At 33.2% G+C, this 21,568-nt stretch overlaps 3 protein-coding genes across 3 annotated transcripts; 2 read left to right on the top strand and 1 right to left on the bottom strand.

Moving 5' to 3' along the window:
• The first annotated feature begins 18,439 nt into the window (after positions 1–18,439).
• Positions 18,440–19,291, top strand: LOC123661947 (SNAPIN protein homolog). The gene is made up of 3 exons (XM_045596882.1): positions 18,440–18,716; positions 18,801–18,966; positions 19,094–19,291. Exons 1-3 carry the CDS (start codon positions 18,568–18,570, stop codon positions 19,223–19,225), a joined length of 447 nt encoding a protein of 148 aa, XP_045452838.1. The 5' UTR covers positions 18,440–18,567; the 3' UTR covers positions 19,226–19,291.
• Positions 19,137–19,974, top strand: LOC123661946 (methyltransferase N6AMT1). The gene has a single exon (XM_045596881.1). The coding sequence runs from the start codon at positions 19,230–19,232 to the stop codon at positions 19,848–19,850; it is 621 nt and encodes a 206-aa protein (XP_045452837.1). The 5' UTR covers positions 19,137–19,229; the 3' UTR covers positions 19,851–19,974.
• On the bottom strand, positions 19,865–21,000 carry LOC123661945 (glutathione S-transferase 1-like). The gene is made up of 3 exons (XM_045596880.1): positions 20,515–21,000; positions 20,149–20,316; positions 19,865–20,066 (listed from the first exon to the last, which is right to left on the bottom strand). The coding sequence occupies exons 1-3, from the start codon at positions 20,854–20,856 to the stop codon at positions 19,932–19,934; spliced, it is 645 nt and encodes a 214-aa protein (XP_045452836.1). The 5' UTR covers positions 20,857–21,000; the 3' UTR covers positions 19,865–19,931.
• Positions 21,001–21,568: the final 568 nt, after the last annotated feature.

Genomic DNA, 21,568 nt, shown 5'->3' on the forward strand with positions numbered 1-21,568 from the left:
AGCGGGAATCTTCATTTTTCGCAATAAGATTTTTTGGTTCCTAATGGGGTTTCGACGAATTCTGGCTTTAACAGCATTAACAGTCTTTGTAGTTCTAACAACATGCGGCCGCCCCGATCTTTTCTGGTCTTCGGCGATGAAGTGTTGCTGTATCTGTTGATAGTACAATATACGAACATACGGCTGATACCAAGCTTTTAAAGTGTATGGAATATGATCGACGGCTCTATACCCACTTTGTGCAAGGCGATCCTATTTTCGTGCAGTCCTATTTTCTTTAACACCCCATTCCATACCTATTATAATTTGATAATAAACACGAAAAAATATGTGAAAGGGCGCAAAATCGAAATAAGTTTTTAAAATAATATACGTGTTCCAATTTCAAAATAATTAAAAAGTTGTAAAAAAGTAAAGTTTTTATGTAACAGTATTTATTGCCAGACTAGTTATATGTACAATAAATGTTACTACTTTATAAACTTTTTTTTAAATTTTTGTTTCTTTTATTGCAGACCATTTCTTTTAGTATTCTGGTTATTCGGTTACCAGAAAAATATCGTATGTCAGTTATCTCGCCTTAATTGCATGATTCGTATTTGTTCTTTAAGTACCATTTTTTAATGTACAATAAAGTGATATTTTATAATAATAATTAATGAAAGTATTATTTATAAATAACTATTTTAAAAAGCCAATATTTAAACAAAGTCTACTCTTAATTATATCCTGAGTAGTTTTTTAAAACTGTTAATTTATTTTGTAAGATTTTGCACGTGACGTAGGTACTAAGAACATACAACAGCTCTCTCCGAGTACATAGATATTATTTTACAAATGTTTTAAAATAACAATACTTATCTAAAAAATATATATTTTTGTAATTTCATATTTAACAGAAGTTTAACTAAACTCACGATTTTAATCTCAACGTATCATTCTGAAACTATGATATAATTGAGCATATCACGATTCAGTGCTTTTTGACAATAATAATAGGTGCTAAGCTAGGACCACAAAATTGTTTCTTGTTTATAGTTAAAAAAAAGGCGGCTCGTCCTAAAGAACGCTGGTGCAGTGCCCGCCCTCCCACGAAAATTACATACGTAATCTTAAATCCATATTTCTTCTAATAATACATACTATCCTTACATTCATCATTGACCTTAGTCCGTCTCATCACATCATCACATCAGCCTTTCGCAGTCCACTACTGGACATAGGCCTCCATAAGTTCAGACCAAAAATGGCGTGAACTCATGTGTTTTGCCCGTAGTCACCACGCTGGACAGGTGGGTTGGTGACCGCAGGGCTGGCTTTGTCGCACCGAAGACGCTGCTGCCCATCTTCGGCCTGTGTATTTCAAAGGCAACAGTGTGATGGTTATCCCGCCATCGGTCGGATTTTTAAGTTCCAAGGTAGTAGTAGTGGAACTGTGTTATCCCTTAGTCGCCTCTTACGACACCGACGGGAAGAGAGGAGGTGGCTATATTATTTAATGCCGTAACCACAAAGCATTCAATTATATTTTATAAATTATAATGCAGATGGTATTGCAGATTATAATCGACCCTAACTCTGCTGTTTACACAGCATTTACAGGAGCTTAACATTACAAACGACAGGAACGTACCATTACCTGAGAATTTCATTGTCTTTGATTTTCAAGGTTAACATACTTGCCCAGTTAAGCCGTAAACACATTTCAAGCAAGATATGTCCCCACTCTAACTCAATAATTGATTGGGGACAAGTGAAAGAAATTTTAATTGATTTGAATGACTAGGAAAAGAACGTTCCAGTCGATCTTTTATAGTCAGTCATTAGCAAATTGTAAATATTACAATTGAAATCAACAAAATTAATAGACAATTATTTTTCTCGGTGTGTCTAAATGCGGTTGATCCTTTTGATTTTTACAGAGTCACCAGATGAGGCTCCAATACTGCAACAAGTTGTAAAAATAAAAACGTCTGCTTCAGTCTGTAATATCCCACAGCTGGGCATAAGCCTCTTTTGCCATGTAGGAGACGGATCAGAGCGTAATCCACCATGCTGCTCCCTGTGGTTTGGCAGATATGTTCCCTACCATGAGTAACAATCGCTAATAGGTATATTTGATAACAACAAAGACTCATGGCTGGTGGGGAGACCCACAAGGTCAGACATCAATACAAATATCCATACCGAGCGGGAGTCGAACAAGTGAACCATCGGTTTTTAAGGCCTCTATTCGCACCACTACACCAGAGCGATCGTCGGTTAACAGCTGGAGGTTAAACAGGCTAACAGAGGCTATTTCATAACAATTAATAAAGAACTATTTTTAGATTCAAAGACAGCAAATAAGAATATCCCAGAAATAAATTGGAATTCAATACAATACCCACAATAAACTTTTGTCTCTGGATACTATCATAAGGTTAGGTAGTTTTGATGTAAACCTTTGAAACAGACCTATAGAATAATTATTATGCTCTGGCATTGAAAATAAAAAATTACATAATTGCTTCACAAATAACACAAATTGGTAACCGTCCAAATAACTTCAAAACCCTAAAATTCATTTAATACTGTTAAGTTAAATGAAATTCTTATCACAAATGTGTTTATTATACATTAAAGATAACATGGAGTGGCTTACAAAACAATTTCGTGTAATACCTAATTAGGTAATGTTATCAATTGTTAACTTTTTAAATATAAATGTTATTGAGTTATAGGTATATTGTTTTTGTAAAATGAATGTTTTTGTTACTCATTGTGTTAATATTTTACTAATTATTGTTAAGTTCGGTACATTAGACACCGGGTAAAATTTTAATGGTGTCCCGAATTTCCAAAGGGATTGGAAATTATTTAGTCCGTCTATTGCAGACGATTTAGACAGTGTCAGACAGACACTGTGTCGCCTAGGACACTCTTCAGAAAAAAACGCAGAGTTGCCTAAGCTCTGCGCCACCCTCTCGACCTCACTGGTCAATACATGTGGAGCCAGTTCGGCTGCAGGAGTCTTTCGCATTTTAGAGCTATGCCACGAATGCTTGACGGAGACCCCATTCCGGGTTTCCAATTTCCTTTTCCAGGACCCTGATGATTTTGATCCAGGTTTATCCCTCGGTCGCCTTTTATGACCCCCACGGAAAGAAAGGGGGTGGTGCTATTCTACTCGGCCGGCACCACACGGCCAATACTTACATTACATTATTACATTAATACTTTGTATTCTGTTATGCCTATACAATAGTCTACGAGTATTATATTATTAGCTATACTTACGCGTACATTTGACGTCAAGTTGTAACAAGTGGAACGCCAGCGATTGCGTTACTATGAAACGACGTTTAGTACGATTCCTAGCCACTGTATTCAATGAATGCGAAAGACAAAAATCGACTCAGGCCGGCGCGTGAAACATAAGATTTCTTATGAAAAATTAGCCTAATTTGGAGCGCCGCTCACACATTGCCACCAAACTGCGATTTCGGTCGCGCCACGCCGCCTGAATAAGAAAACCTATACGCTGCTCTAGTGTATACAAAAAAACCTGTCAGTTCCGTCAGCTATTGCGCAGTTTTTATTTTAAATAAGTTTTAAAAAATAGTTGTGTGCGACAATTTGTGTTAAAAATGAAACAATACAGTGTATTGTTATTTTATTAAACAGTGTGAAAAGACTTGGAGTCTTTTCACATTATGGGCCTCGAACGGAAAACTAAGGGGCCGCCACGTCCTGAAATTGCACTAAATCATAAATGTAGTACGGAAACTAAATCTTTTACGCTTGTTTTTAAATCTTTTACGCGTTTTTGGAATATTTTTTTAAAATGTGAAGAAATCAATAAACTATATTGTTTTCCGCGTCTGTTGTTTGGAGCTATAAACGAAATGGATTTTCTGTACAAATAAAATAAATGGTAAGCTCTAAGTTTTTCGTTAAGTTTTTGGTGAACTCCCATTAAAAAATGTCACAAGCCGCCTCTGGTTAAAAAGACGGTGAAGAAGTCCGAGTAACGATCTTAAGGTAGCCTAATAGCAAAAAACCTTCCTGAATACATATCTCACGCCTTATATTAAAATATACCCCCACTTTATAAAAAACTCTTAGTACGCTTCAGCCTGTAATATTCCACTTCTGGGCATAGGCCTCTTTCCCCATGTAGGAGAAGGATCAGAGCTTAATCCACCACGCTGCACCAATACGGATTGGCGGATCGAAATCAAAATAAAAATCAAAATCAAAAACAGCTTTATTCAAATGGTTCCAAAAACACTTTCGAATAATCATTTTAAAAATTAAAATTTTAAAGTGATTATTATTTTTGTAAAAGTAAAGCTACCGCCGATTCGGGATGTTATAGTGGATTCTGCAAAGAAGAATTTGCAAGAGACTCCGCAGTTACTCGTTTAAAAATAATATACTTTGTTTTAGTACAAAGTCTTGTATGAAATACAGTCACTAAGTCCACATCAACTATGTAATCCTACACCGAATAATACGCTTTATTTATTATTATTTTTTAAATAAAAACTTTAAATTTATGTTGAGATAATCCCAAAATTGTTCGTGGAATTTTATTATACATGCGAATACCATAACGTTTACTTTGCATAGTCGGAAACTTGTAGTTACAATTTTGTTATTTCTTGTCGTGTTTACACTGCGATTATTACTATTTATTTTAAAACAATTAATATTCTGGTGAATATACATAATATAGTTATAAATATATTGCGAAGCAATTGTTAATATGTCTACCTTTAGAAAAAATCTCGTAAGGAGCTTTTTGGCAAAATAAATACATTCTCCATATCTGTAGCATTACCCCACCGTAACAGACCGTGAGATATAACACTATGGAAATAGCTAAAATATATTAAACTGCTACTGCAGTAGCAACGTCGGTTAGTTGTCGTACTTTTCTAACTACAAATGCTACGGAGCTAAGTTTTTCATTCAAGGATGACAAATGGGAATTCCAGTGAAGTTTTGAGTCCAAATTTCTCAGACATTAATATACTAAAATAATATAGCTATTGAAATCTTAGAAATATATTAGTAAATCGATATGTATTATAAAATATAAGTAACTTAGGAAACTATAATATACGAATACAATATACGGATACGAAGATACAATTGCGACGGTATATTACTCATAAAATAAAATGTTATTAAAGGAAAACTTTAACAACAAAAGACTAACATGTGGGCGTTTTGAGTATGTTTAATACATTATGTATGGATTTATGTATTAACTCAAGGAAAACTGTGACAGAATAATTAAAATTGCGATCATAGACATTAATAGATCTTCAGTTGGCACTTCAACACACGATCTGCGCTAATGTAATTGTATGATCATGATAATGGTAATCACGTGGACATTGTTATTGGAAAATCTTAACAAACAGTTTGTAGTGAAATCTATATAAATAAAAATGACATCCAGAAATCATCAATCATCATCTGCTGGTGCTGGTATACGCTGCTGTTTGGAGTTATCTTCAGAATAGTGTTGTGGTAAACAAATCTTTAACTAACTCTTATATTTTCCATAAAATTATCTCTACGCCTAATTTGATCTCAGAGCTAGAAGAAATAAGACAACAGTTGTAAGTTTTTAGTCAAATCCATTTATTCCTACTGATAGAAAACTAGTTTCCTCATAAACTTAACTTTAGGTTTAGACCCATAGAAGAAGTTTGAAACGATTAGCTTAATAACTTTATTAACTCATGCGACTGCGATTTAAAAGCTAGAGCTTAGAGCTTATTAAATCGCAGTCGCATGACTTCATTATTTGCATTATTATTTTTTTGATTCTTTAAACTCATTTTACATAAAAAATTACAGTAATGCACTCCAAAAATCGCAGGGATCGGTCCGAAGTGTTAAGTTTGAATAATGTTCATTTATGCAATTAACAATAAGGTGGGTAGTTCTACATACTAAATTAAGTATAAAATATTTTAATTCTGTGTAAATGCGTACACAGGGAAGGTGATCGAGACACAAAACCAATTTGTTACAAACAGTTACAGTGTGTTCAGATAATACGACTTCAATTCATTTCTTATATTTTTATAGTTATTCTGTTTTTAAATGCCATATCTAATCCATTCAACAAGCGAGGAGTCAAATATTCCATTGTCCTTTTACCATATACTTTATTTGTTGCAGTAGTTGTTATAAGTTTTTGTTTTTTATTGGTCGTATATTAATTTTCCGGTAAATTTTGTGCTGTATGTCCATACTAAAAAAAAAAAAAAACTTTTGATAGATTATATTGAAATCTATTTTCTACCGGTAACAGGTTGCAATGTTTAAAAAGTTAATGTCATCATTTTTATATTGTTCTTAGATTTTAGGAGTTAGAAGTTTTTTTAGGATTCTAAGTTGCAAACTTTGTATAGTGTTAAGATAGGTTTTAAAGGTTCTACCATACGTTGTGATACCGTAGCTTATGATTGAATCAGCCAAAGCATTGTAAATCATAAATAGAACTTTAAATGGTATTAAATGGTATTCTTCTTAATTATAACTATATTAGCTAAGAAGACTAATACTTAGTTATACAGTACTTATATGAGGTTTTCAATTAATAACAGCCCACTACCAATCCAAAATAAGTGTTTTTCAACAGTTTCTATAACTTGGCACTTGCATTGGTTAATATTTAGATAATAATAATTATGGACTGCCCTAGAGCGTCGAGATAAAATGTTTTCCTTGATGATAACTAATAATGATTCAATAAATATCTTGGGAACTACAATTGTCTGTCGAAAAAACGATTGAAAGCTAAAGAAGCGTATTTTTAAATTTTGCTTTATTTCACACCTGTAATAAAATAAAAATGATGGACAAACCCTACAGCAATATAGATGGTTCCGTATGTTAAAAGTTAAGGAAACACCTTTGAAGAGCTGCATGTAGACTTGTTGGCAATTTAACTTTTTTTTTCTTAATCAATCGAATCCAGTGTCTACTAAAGGCTTTACTTTAATATACTATATTTTACATTTGAAACTTAAATTTAGGTTATATATTTGCATGTTACTTGCGTTAACTATTTTAACTATATACGAATCCACTAAGTAAAGTAAGATTTCAACGCGTTGCTGAGTCAACACGCTTTCGGTCTAAGTATTACTAAAGCTTTTATTGTGTTGATATTAATATATAATATATTAAATAATAATCATTAATACGTTTAATATAATTAGTTCGTCGTTTTAACTAGTGTTTTATGAGGACCGGGCAAAAAAAACACTACAAGATAATGAAAAATTAATTTCTTTTTTGGAATATTGTTTTTTTAGTAATCAAATATGTTTCAATACTAATCTCTGTTTGTAATATTTAAAATAACCGCTTTTAACTAAATGCATGTGGATGTATACACGATACACATACCAAAATAACATTTCTTACAATTTTTGTCTGTCTGTCTGTCTGTTTGTTCCGGCTAATCTCTGAAACGGCTTCACCGATTTTGACAGGACTTTGATTGGCAGATAGCTGACGTAATAAGAAGTAACTTAGGCTACTTTTATTTCAGGAATTTATTTATTTTATAGCTCTGCGAACTAAACAATAACTTTTTTGTTCAATACCACGCGGACAAAGTCGTGGGCACAGATAGTATGTAATAAATTTAAAGGAGTATTTATTAAAATTACAAGTGCTAATTGTATATTTTTATACGTATTGTCTAAGCTTTATCGAAATTACTTTTAGGAATACTTAGTTTGTCACTGAAGTAAAGAAAATGTTTGAAAATGATGATGACTAAATTATTGCTTTTATTAGATCAATGCAAAAGATTATTAATATTCTATTACATTACTTTAATCAATTGCTTATCTGTAGCTGAATTTAATATAATAAGTACTTCCCTTAAGCAGTAGTTCTCTATCCCGTTTTTATTATTATTATACCGTTGTGTACAGCCAGTAGTTATGTATATAAACAAATTATATACATTATACAACCATCGTTTTTCTTTTGTGACTTTGGTTTATCTTCGAATATGATGTTTGTTTTTTTTTTCAATATAAGGTTGGTTTGTATTACAGGTGATATATCGAAATAATTTAATTACTGGATCATTATCAGTAAGTATAAATACATTACATTTGTTATCACACAGATTTGTCAAATAAAGAAAAAATAACAATTCAATTAAATTGTTCAGTGAAAAAATTATATAATATATTTTATATAACTTTATTATAATAACAACTTTTTTTTTGCCCTGACGCTTCAGCCTGTAATATCCCACTACTGGGCATAGGCCTCTTTCCCCATGTAGGAGAAGGATCAGAGCTTAATCCACCACGCTGCTCCAGTGCGGGTTGGCGGATATATTCCTACTATGAGTAACGATCGCTATCATATGTACATGATAACAACCGGGACCGACAGCTTAACGTGCTCTCCGAGGCACGGTGGGGAGATCCACACAAGGACTGCACAAACACCCAGACCACGGCAAACACCTGTATGGCCAATACAAATGTTTGTCATGTGCGAGGATCGAACCCGCAACCGCCAGCGCAACAGGTACAATCCATGGCTGTGACCGTTGCGCCAACGCGGCGTCTTTTGCCCTTTACGTTTATATAATAAAAAGTATCGAAACGAAGTAATCGATCGCTTTAAGTTTCATTTTATCTTTATTTCGTTCTTAATGAATAAACAAGTCTTCAAATTAAGATGAGGAAACGAAATCTCAATTCAGGGGAGTGGATAAACACCAATCATAACAAGGCATGGCGAACACAATTCGCGCAACTGGTGCTTCCGGCGAAACAGAGAGAAGTTAACAATAGCGGGGATATGCCACCATTAAGTTTGACTGATTGACTAGTGTTCAACTTAATTTTTTTAACTTTATTTTAATTACAAAAAAATCTATTAAGAATATATTTTTATGTTACATATTATACGTGAAGACCTATTATTATCCAAATGTTATCTAGTACTATCGCTATGTATGGTTATTTGTGCTGTTGGTTTTCCAAATATTAAATAAATAAATAAATATACATACTTAAAAATACTTCGTTTATAAGTCATATTCATATATAAGAGTTAAGTAGCTCCGTATTTAACAATTAAATGGTAAGTATATTCTCTATCCTTGATTATTATTTTATAATAGTCAACAAAACCATTTAATGTGAGTAGTTTCGCACGATTTGTTATTAGTTGTTGCATGTGATATGATTGCTAAGTTATACGTAAGATGGATAAAAAATATAATATATTTGATTTAATTGCGATATTCCATACAATAGTATACTATAATTATTGATAGATTTAATTTTTAAACGCAACGTAAACGTTGTACCCCATATTTAGTAATATCTTTTTTTATTTTCACAGGTAAAAATCAGGCCTTAGTAAACAGAACTGAATTGAATATAATCAATTATAATCTAAATCTAATATATATCATTATTTACTGGCTTAATGATTACAAAACGACGGAGTGCAATTAATAATATATTACGCATCATTATAAAAAATAATATATCTATTTGGACTCACCGTTGCCAATAAAGAGCGGGAATCTATGTATCACAGTATCGCGTTCAACTATCACTGCATAACTGGGAGCGCGTTATTTCGAGCGACACGTGCTCGCTTGGGGACCGCCGGGAACCGACTGAGATGAGCCACTCCGTCTGGATATCCTCAGATCCTGCGATGGAGGCTGGGTGGGGGACAGAGGGGTGGGGACGATTGATCTGCGACTCGGTTTCCGGCGACATTTCATGTCCTGAATGAAAGCCCTCGTGCGGTACGTCCTACGCGTATACTAATCGTAGTTCGTTCAAGTGACGAAATTTATTATGTTACTTGTATAATGGAATTTGATTTATTTTTTAATGATATGTAACATTTAAAATGACAATATTCATATTATTTTACTAAGACTCTCCTGGAATACGATAATGTTATTATTAATAATAATAATAACTATATAAGATATAATAATATATAATATATATATAATATAAGATATAAAATAACTAAATAAGACGGTTCGGTCGCAGCCAGGATGCAGAAGGCGGTGTTACTTGACTCGGCTAGGATTGTCCGCCGGTTTCTCAGCCTACAGCCCTAACCCCCGGCCGTTTGATCTCCCTGCCGGGGCATAATCCTCCACCCGCTTATATTTATATATGTAAGTATAAGTAAATATACTATATTATTTATATAAGTATTATAATACGTGTATCTATTGTAAATGGAGCGGGTGGAGTGGCGTCCAGTCACATAATAATAATAATAAATATTATTATTATTATTATTATTTATTTATTTATTTTAGACGTATGCCCATATTTTTGTTAGTTACATTTTTTTTCCTTAACTGTGTTAGTTACAATAATTGTCACAAAACAAATTATACTAAATCAAAATTCAATCAAACAACACTAAAATTAAAATCAACATCAATATATACTCAAATACAAATAGTACCCAAAATTAAAATCATCACCGAATTCAATACTAAAATTCAATCAATATTATACAATAATTAAAATTAAAAATTAAAATAAATACTAAAATTCAATTAAAATTACAGTAATTAATATTAAAAACAAAAACAATATTAAAATTCAATCAAAATTAAGACCAATCAAAATTCACTCAATACTAAATTTAATTAACAATTACAATTCAATCAAAATTAAAACTCAATTAATTAAAACCTTAAAAATAATGACTTACTCAATTTAATTTAAATAAAAAATAAACAAAGAAAAATTAATAAAATGAAAAAAAAAAAAATGTCAATATATTAAATTGTCACAAATTAACACCGTATTCCGTATTAAAATCGAAAATCAAAACTAAATTCACGACTACAATCAAAATTAAATAATAATAATAATAACAATTTATTTCAAATTTTCATGCATAAAAATTGTTAGTAACATTTTAAAACCTAAAAACTAATGTTAGTACAGTCACACAATTAGGTCTATTGTGCAGCTGCACCCACCGATACATCAGTGGCGGGTCCCACCGGTCAACAAACACATTCAGCATTCCGCCGGAGGAGCCGCGGAGGCGGGCTAATATGGAGGCGCACCGTTTTCTCTTAATGGCGTAAAAACCATCCGTATGCGCCCCCGCAAACATGCCTGAGGCACTGCACTGGCGTTTTTCTAGCTGTGTAGTATTGTACAGTCTGCTTGAGTATGAGAGTATGGCACTTTCTGTAGACAGTCCGGGCCTGAACCCAAACTGAGCGTCATGGGGTTCAAAGTGCTTAGCCATCTGTTTTTCAAGCAAACTGTCCAGTACCTTAGCAACAACAGTAGCCAAGGATATGGGCCTATAATTGGATAAATTACTATTGCAGACAAATATTATTACAATTAATAAATTGTTAGAGTTTGATTTCAGGTACTAATGGTCCCATTTTTAAAACTATTTTTATATCAAAAGCATGATTATCACGGTAGCTAATCCATACAAAACCTCGCATATTTTGCTGCAAAAAGGAACGCATTAAACATAAACGTGCTTATAAACGTGTGGGTGAACGAAGACAACTGTACTTTTGTATATATGAAGTTTATTTTAATTTAAAAATTTACATCCACGGGCTCAAAATGCCCATGCCTTTTGTTAATCATGCATGCATTATTATAATACCACAAGAGATTTTTCATTATAACTACAAATCGACAGTCCTGTGACTGCCTAGAAAAACTACGTTTTTTTTTCCTTATAAAATACTGTTTGATGGAAAAGTATACACATCATTCATTCGTAATTTCTGAACATGTTATAGTATATATGAAGTTGGATATAGCACATAGTTTATTCTTATAGTAGTACCTATATTATAAATACATGCAGATGAATCATATTTGTAAACTGTGTCATAAATATAATAAATTTAAAAAAATGTAGAGACTAATGATACAGAATCTATCCAACGTCGATCAAACCAATAATCGAAACTATCTTTAACATTTTTCATTTATTTATAATCTTAAATGATAACTAATACTTATAAAGAACAGAGAAATAACAGGCGTCATAAAAAATAAGAAGAAGCATGCTTAACTCAAATTTCTGCTACGTCGTAGACGGCGTAGCACGAACTTCGTAAGATAATTTACTGAAGATCTTATGAGTTAACTTTCTTGAAATTTTGATAAACATTTATATAAAATTCCTAAATTTATATATGGATGGATTTATTTATTTATTTAATTTAATCAGTTACAACTATAATAAAGAAACAATATATTCGTTGACATATTCAGACAGTAAATAGAGGACAAAAAATAGATTTTTAAATATTATATAAAAAAATACATATGATTTAAAAATTATTTAAATTAGAATAATAAATTATATCGATAATGTAAGTATATACTGTGAAATATACATCAAATAATTAAAAAAAAGTTTTCAAACGGGTCCATATCTTTACAATGCACCATGAACGGGATTTTTTTTCATTTAAAACTCCGCTATTATTTCAGCTATTCGTTATAGACGAACACAATTTCCCAAGTATTATATAACGGCCTTGTTCCAAATGGCCGCAACGGGATCGCTTCGTCCACGGATTAAAATAATAATTAACGCGTAATGATAGCGACCTTTGACAATTGCGACATCCGACTACGTTAATTATATGTAGTGGATCTAATTTACATAATGAATGTTCGACGGTTTAACGAATTGTGGAATGTGGAATTTTTAGGAATAATTACTTAGTTTTTTTATATATTTCCTTTGCCTTAAGGTTGCCTGGAAGAGGTCGCTTCTTAGTGATAAGGCCGCCCTTTGTACCTAATGAATATATTATTAATATTTTTCTTTCTTCACTACATAATATAAAACAAAGTCGCATTCTTTGTCCCTATGTCACTATTAAAGATAGAAGAAGCGTGATAAGCATTTCAAGTGACTGAAATAAAAAAAAATAATTTGCTTAAACATCTTGATAGTAATGCATATCTTCATAACCACGCGAACGTAATCGCGGGCAACAGTTAGTGTATTTATAACAATAAGTCCCCAAAAGTGTATGTGATCGATTCCCTCAAAATTTACTAAACGGCTTTTCATGCGGTTTATAAATATATTGTTATATTGCGGAAAACCGAGATGTCTTGCGCGAACTCAGTGAGGCCTTTATCCAGCAGTGGACTGATTGACTGACTTGATATAACGCTTAAACAGATAGTCGATTCCGTGTTCATCATCATCATCATCTTCACACATCTGCCAATACGCCAACACGCCAACACCCCAACACCCCAACATGCCAAAACCCAACAGGCCAACGAGTCAACACGCCAATACGCCAATGCGCCAACACGCCAACACGCCAATGTGCCAATACGCCAACACGCCAACAGTCCAACACGCCAACATGCCAACACGTCAATACGCCAACACGCCAACACGCCAACACGCCAATGTGCCAATACGCCAACACGCCAACAGTCCAACACGCCAACATACCAACACACCAATACGCCAACAGGACAATACGCCAATGTGCTAACACGCCAACACGCCAATACGCCAACATGTCAACACTCCAACACGCCAACACTCCAATACGCCAACGCCAACACGCCAACACTCCAACACGCCAATGCGCCAACACGCCAACACGCCAATACGCCAATACGCCAATACGCCAATACGCCAATACGCCAATACGCCAATACGCTAATACGCCAATGCGCCAACACGCCAAGGTGCCAATAGGCCAACACGCCAACAGTCCAACACGCCAACACGCCAACACGCCAACACGCCAACAGTCCAACACGCCAACATGCCAACACGAAAACACACCAACACGCCAGCACGCCAATGCGCCAACACGCCAACACACCAATATGCCAAAACCCAACACGCCAACACGCCAACACGCCAATACGCCAACACGCCAACACTTAAAAACGCCAACACACCAACACGCCAATGCGCCAACACGCCAACACGTCAACACTCCAATGCGCCAACACGCCAATGTGCCAATACGCCAACACTCCAACAGTCCAACACGCCAACATGCCAGCACGCCAACATGCCAACACGCCAATACGCCAACACGCCAACACGCCAACACGCCAACACGCCAATGCGCCAACACGCCAACACGCTAATGCGTCAACACACCAACACGCCAATGTGCCAATACGCCAACACGCCAACACGCAAATTCGCCAACTCGCCAATACGCCAACACGCCAACAAGCCAACATGCCAACACGCCAACACGACAGGACGCCAACAAAAATAACAAACCTGTTTAATGATTATGAAGCTTCGCGCAACGCTCCCTGAGCAACTTAAAAGTAATTAAATCACGAGGGTTGCCATTTTTACTATATTTAAATTTTTCATTGATGACTTTTATCAGTGCTGCAGAAAACCATAGCGGATATTTACTAGACCGTGTTTTGGATTTGGGCATATGTTTAGCAATAATAATTCTCAGAACAGCAATCATAACTCGACAATTTCTTTTCCCAAGAATATTATTCAGGGCACTTGTAATTTTGTCATAGTCATTGTAGAAGCGCAACCTAGCCCCAATACAAGATTCGAGCTTTTTCTGAAAGTTAATTTTAACGGAAAACTCAATAGGAGGGTGTAATGGTTCTATCCCGGAAAGAGGGTCCTTGCTTTCGCTCAATTGGGAGATAACCAGAAAGCTAATTACTAGGTCTAAAACGCGATTTTTATTATTTTTACAACAATTATACTGTGTAAGAGTATTTAATGACATTAAATCAGTAATCATGTTATTCAACAAATTATTCGTTGTTATCGGAGTCAGTGCAGGGCCAGTTGTCTAGTTCCAACACAGATCACCCAAGTTAAAATCCCCAAGAATGATTGAATTGATGATGAAAAATTGAATGTTAAAGGAGCTAAGTTTATCAATTATATGATTTGTATTTAAAATGAAGTGTTCCAAGATATGTTTCTGTACCGGAGGGAGAATATAAACGGTGCAAATGTACAGATAATCAGTTTGACCATTGGTATTTAGCAGTTCAAGTTTAACCCATAAATCCTCACAGTGCGATATACAATTTATGTGGAGTAATTGTGAGATTTTTCCCAAATAAGAAGGCAAACATAACCAACCTAACCCATACCCATAAAAACCTAAGTGTATTAATATAATATATGATATGATACTTGAGAGCCAATTCATTGACGAAAGCAATCTATAAAATATTACGCTACAACGATTAATAAAATAAAAATATTCCAAAATCGAAAAAATGTATCTCTTTTCGTAGCATAACAGATGAGATAATATTAAAAAAAAATATTCCAACTGTTATGATAAAAATAAGACATGATAAATATTTATAATATTTTTTATACAACTAGGTCGCCAACCAAGAGTTACGGCTCACCTGATGGTAAGCGATTACCAGAAGCATTGCAAGCGTGTTACCGACCTTACCCCGAATCTCCCCCAGGAGCTCTGGTCACCTTACTCACCACAGACACACAACAATCATTTATTTATACTAACCTATATAACCATTTATCCATTCCGTACTCTCAGTTATTTTATGATATTGAAAAATTAAAACGAAAAAGGTCCAATGAAAATAAAAAAATTACATTTAAGTTGTTACATAGCGAGCAATGAACACTTTGTGATTGTCACAAACAAAAAAACTGTATAATTATTATTTTATTTATTTATTGACAATTGACTTATATATAAAATTCTCGTGTCGCGGTGTTTGTAGTTAAACTCCTCCGACACGGCTTGACCGATTCTCATGAAATTTTGTGTGCATATTGGGTAGGTCTGATAATCGAACAACATCTATTTTTCATACTTAGTGGTATAAAAGGGGGGGGATTAAGGGGGTTAATAAAATATATGGCAAAACAACGTTTGTGGGGTCAGCTAATATAGCTATCTGGGGGCACGGTAGTGCCCCCGCCAAGACGAGCCAAAAAAAAAAAAAAAACGAAAAGCACTACATATCTTTTCTCGAAGTGCTTCGTCGTTTTTTTGAACCCCCATAACTTGGGTTTGGATTATACTAGATAAACAAAATTCTCGGAATATAATGTCAATAGTAAACTTATTAAACATATAAAGTTTCAATTACATAGCTCTTATACTTTAGATTTTATTGATACCTAAAAAACCCCGATTTCGTCACTCACTGATGATCATCAAAATTCTTAGAGTACTTCCTGAAGTCCCAGAAAGCTGAAATTTGGTATGTAAGCTAGTATTAGTACACAAACAAGAAAAAAATTCTAAAACTTGGAACTTTTACCCCCCAACCCCTTAAACTAGGGGATGGTAGTTTGTATGAGACTTCCGCAAATTTTGATGCTAGAGGTCTGAAAATTGATATGGGGACTCCTAGTTACTCCTTGTTATAAATAATAATAAAAAAATACATAAAAAATAAAAATCGGTTATTAGTTTAGGTCGAAAATTTACATTGTGTAATTTTGGTATTTAAGTTTTGGCGGAGGTCCGTTTGCATATCAGTTCAACATAAAATCGAAAACAGCGTGCTTAAACCGAATATGGTGAAGATTGGATGATATTTATGGTATAAAATGTGTCGGAGGTAAAATGCAGCTATAATATTGTCATAAGCAACTTACAAAAAGAAGTGAAATCCCACCAAAAACATTTTCATGTAAAATGTTGCCAAGACGAGATCATATGGCTCGCACTGTCAAAAAGTTATCAGATCTCATGTAGAGCCAAGCTTCTAACTCTACACGTCCTAACTCTACAAGCCCTAACTTCACAAACTCTACACCTTAGTAAAAAAAAAGTAGTTTAAAGAAAATATATAAAAGAAATATATATATAAAAGAAATGTACGCGGCTACGCTCTTAACATCCAAATGACTGCACCGAATTGGATATTTTTATTTAGTTGCATTCATTAGATTATCATGGCAAGGTTTGTGTAAATGAAAATTAAAAAAAAAAAAAGTTATATTTCAGGTACTTTTGTAAAAATCTTATTTAGACTTAGGAAGTTTTTAACAATCTGCAATTTTTAAATTTGAAAAACCGATTTATAAATAAAATTAAACTAAAGACGAGAGTACTGAAAAAGCAGCACTAAATATTTGACACTATTCAATTATTTTTATGATCGAACAATCATCAATAGTGGTCGAACAAGCGATAATTAATAAAAATTTATTAATCTGAGTGACAGGAATAAAGATATCTAGTAAGGCGAGCTAATTTAAGGGTGAACATTAGTTTAATTAAATAAAAGACGAATAACAATTTTTACATTCTAACAATAACGAACAAATATTTAAAAATAAAAAAAATTCAAAATTCATAAAACGTGGGGCCAAATTCAGTGAGTCTGAGAGATTAGTACGATAGTGTCAGAACTTTTCGTTCGCGTCAACGCCGCGCGCATATACAAAATTCTCAAACACAAACTCATCAAACCAACCAGTACCGAGGTCGGTTATACTCAAAGCATTTGACCATTTACAAGAATTAGATATAATAATGCCAGTAAAAAAACACCGACTCCATATACAATACAGATACAACAACCGGTCGGGTCCAGAAAGAATATAAGTTATTTACTTTAGCGGTCCCGGTTGAAGATATAAAGGAAGCAGTGAAAGGGTTTAAGGCTCTTCCGACTGAAATCAATTATTGGTTCAATCAAAAATCAAAAATAGCTTTATTCAAAATGTATAGAAATGTAGATTCTGCTTAAAGAATCGACGAAAAACTCCGCAGTTACTCTTTTGAAAAATAATATATAAACTGTTTTAGTACAAAATTAGTAACATGTTTCATTAAATACAGCGTCACTACGCTACACATCTTTATCAACTTTGTAATCATTGCACCGAATAATAAGCTTTATCTATTACCTATCATTTTTTTAATAAAAACTTTCATAAAAATAATTAAGTTTTGTAAATATTTTTTCTTTAGTATTTGTGGTTTTTTTTTGAGAGTATATTGTCATAAAAGACGAGTGTGTATAAAGAAAGAGATAAGTAAGTGATAGTAAATAGAAAGAGAAAATATGAAGAGTAGATAATGAATGAACTGAGAAAGTAAATACAAAGAATACTATTTCGCGAGTTTTTGATTAATTAACCCTTTAACCGGCAACACCGTAATATTACGAGTACATTCAGCTAATTGTAAATAATTTTGATTTTTATCAAAACAAAAAAAATCGAATGTCGATATTCAAGGATGAAATATCGATTCACTGAATCGATTCAGTATAACATATCGATTTAAAAATCTATTTATTTAATCCGAGAAATCGATTCTTCGATTAATCGATTTCAGATCGCATACCTACGCCCAATGCCCCAATCATGCCCCAATATTAGCAGACGTCAGAACCAGAAGTTATTAATTGTCATTTGTCAATGTAAGCTGTCAAAGTTATGAACTTTTGTAAAACGTAATGAAATCTTGAACTTTACAAAAACAGTACAAATATCACAAACTTTAAACTAATAATGTGATTGAGATTAAACTGTCACGATATGGATGACACAGAAAGCACTACAACATCGGCAGATGAAAATACTGGCAACTTGTGTGATAATCCGACTAGGGATACTCTAGCCGAAGGTTTACTAGGCCTACTTAAACCTACAGTGGACCAACTAGATGACCGGGTTAGGATTACTAGGTAAATTCTTAACAATATGTTAAGACTTAGAACAAAAATTTATACGACGAAGCATTTTTTTTATTGTTATTTATATTTGTTCAGGATTTCTCAGTTGGAATTGAAGCAACAAATCGAGTCACTAAACGAAGAGTTACTAAAAGTAAGAGAGGCACTCAATAATCATCCTGATTTAGACCCTTATGTTAAGAAGTTGATTGCTTGCAAACACAAAGTCACTGTTGTGCTAAACGTTTTACAAGCTTCTCAAGTAAGTATTGTATAAATATTTTACCATATTCTTTAAATACTATTTACACGAAACTTACTATAAGGGACACGGTGATTAAATATTATTTAATAATTTTTTATTTAAAATCCTTTAATATTGTTTTTAGGATAGGCTAAATGAAATAAGGCGCATGATTAACAAGGAAAAGAGTGTTCGCACATCTGTTCCTGAACCCACAATACAAGAACCAGAGCAAAGCACTAGTAATTTAGCTTCAGACCGTGGTTGCATTAACTGATAATATGGAGACACCTTATCAAAATCATATAAATAAAACTGACTTTGATCATGTTTATGAACCAGCTGAAGACAGTTTTCTACTCATAGATGCACTAGAAAAAGATTTACCCTATCTTAAGGCAAAGAAACCTACATTTTGCCTAGAAGTTGGTTCAGGCAGTGGAGTTGTCATAACAGCATTTGGAATGGCCTTCCCTAACTCATTTTGTTTTTGTACAGATATAAACTTTAAAGCCTGTGAAATGTCTCTAAGCACTGCTCTTCAAAACAAAGTATTACTTGACACTATCAATATGGATTTGGTTTCCTGTTTTATCAATAATAAATTTGATATTGTTATATTTAATCCTCCATATGTGGTGACAGAGCCTGCAGAATGTGGGGGATGTGGGATAGAAGCAAGTTGGGCAGGAGGAGAGAAAGGCAGAGAAGTAACGGATAGGCTACTAGATATCATACCAAAGATTCTGTCTCCCGATGGCACATTCTACCTCTTGCTTATTAAAGAAAACATTCCACTTGAAGTCATTCAAATCATGTCCAAATATGGTTTCAAATCAGAGACTATTATTACAAGGCAAGTGAGAAATGAGCAGCAAATAGTCCTTAAATTTCATAGATAAAAAAAAAAAAAAAATTTGACAATGGATATGATCAACTGTAATAGTTTTAAGTACATATAATAATTAATATATTTGTAAACTTTATTTCAAGTTCTTCTTGACAATAGATGCAAAACTCTTAGCACCTTCTACATTTTCTTCATAACCTGGTATTGATGCACATTCTTTCAGCCATCTTTGAATATTGGGGAATTGAGAGATATCCCAGCCAACTTCCTGAAAATTTCAAAAAAGTTTATTATTATACAAAATATCACTTTTCTTGTTTTTTAAATACTACTACTATAAAGATACTTACAAGGATTGAACTCAAAGAAGCAAGAATAGAAGTGTCAGCTACGGTCAAATGCTCACCAGCGACCCACTTATTCCCCTCTAGAAATTGGTTGAGGAAACCGAGTGTAGTGTTTAAATCATCTGTCAATTTTTCTTTAATTTCTGTTACACCATCATAAATTATAGGATACTGTGAAAGTAAAACATTTTTAAATATAAAAAAGTTACATTCATATTAAAAATTACATTTATAAACAATAAAAAGTACATGTATATATTTTTTATTTATTCCTTAATATCATTAGCTCAGAGCAATGAATAAACTAGCTTACAATAACTTTTATTCCTTTTTTTTGCTCGAAACTTAAATACTAAGCGTAAGACTTACACATATCGCTCTAATCCTTGGATACAGGAATGAGCTATCAAAATATAGCCTTTGGTTAACGACGGCGCGCCGCTGTAGATCTTTAGGATATACATCATCATTAGTTCCGTACTTATCTGCTAAATAGCAGGCAATAGCACGACTTTCCCAAATAACAAAGCCATCATCATCTAGAGTCGGTACACAGTGCTGAGGATTAATTTTAATAAAACTTTCGTTGTACTGTTCCTTTTTCATTAAATCTATTATTTTAATTTCCACTGGTACGCCAATAACTTTTGCAGCCAATACTGCACCACGAGACGGTGCACTAATTGGAAAATGATACAACTTAGGCGACATTTCAAAAGTTAAAAAATTAAAGCTTTGAGTACGTTTAGTCCTTTACAGATAAAGTGATAACTCTAATACTAATTACTAACTCAATAGTGTCAATCAATACTAAGGTTGTTGACCCTACTATCTCACAGCGTAAAAACAAAGTGGTACAAGTACCAGTATATAAGTGTATAATCTATGGGTACAAGGTAGGTAACACAGTACATTGAATATACGGTAAGTAGGTAGGTATTTGAAGTTACGAAAACTACCGCTTTATGTCATTATAGCAAGGTTTTCACGTCTAATTAAATTTATCTTCCTCTCTGTATTTGACATAGTGATTATTATGTTATATTACTATGTGCTCTAATAAAAACGAATCTCGTTAATTTGCCTAGATTTTATTAAATGTTTAGTTTCAATGAAAAATAAAATATTTAGGTTAAAATATTACATACTATGGAATATTAAAATATATTATCTAGTTTATGATTGAAAGCAGTTGAATCACTTTTATAAATAATTATTTGTTCCATAAAGCAAAAACAGTAGTGTAAACTGTGGAGTGAAGTGTAGCATTGCCATTACCAGTAGTTTTTTTTTTTTGAGTTGGTAGCTTTGGACAATTTGTCATTAAATTTTTGACGTTTACGTTGTTTACTTTTTGTACAAAGTCAAAATAAATTATTTGATGAAAATTATTAATTCTAAATAGTAATAATAAAATATGAAT

The sequence above is a fragment of the Melitaea cinxia genome, chromosome 17, assembly GCF_905220565.1.
Source record: "Melitaea cinxia chromosome 17, ilMelCinx1.1, whole genome shotgun sequence".
Classification (NCBI taxonomy): Eukaryota; Metazoa; Arthropoda; class Insecta; order Lepidoptera; family Nymphalidae; genus Melitaea; species Melitaea cinxia.

Bases quoted from the DNA above. Each gene is read 5' to 3' on its own strand.
- LOC123661946 (XM_045596881.1), top strand. From the start codon at position 19,230: ATGGAGACACCTTATCAAAATCATATAAATAAAACTGACTTTGATCAT.
- LOC123661947 (XM_045596882.1), top strand. From the start codon at position 18,568: ATGGATGACACAGAAAGCACTACAACATCGGCAGATGAAAATACTGGC. The intron at 18,717-18,800 runs GTAAATTCTTAA...ATATTTGTTCAG, and splicing joins GACCGGGTTAGGATTACTAG to GATTTCTCAGTTGGAATTGA. The intron at 18,967-19,093 runs GTAAGTATTGTA...TATTGTTTTTAG, and splicing joins ACGTTTTACAAGCTTCTCAA to GATAGGCTAAATGAAATAAG.
- LOC123661945 (XM_045596880.1), bottom strand. From the start codon at position 20,856: ATGTCGCCTAAGTTGTATCATTTTCCAATTAGTGCACCGTCTCGTGGT. The intron at 20,317-20,514 runs GTAAGTCTTACG...TTACTTTCACAG, and splicing joins CAAGGATTAGAGCGATATGT to TATCCTATAATTTATGATGG. The intron at 20,067-20,148 runs GTAAGTATCTTT...TGAAATTTTCAG, and splicing joins CTTCTTTGAGTTCAATCCTT to GAAGTTGGCTGGGATATCTC.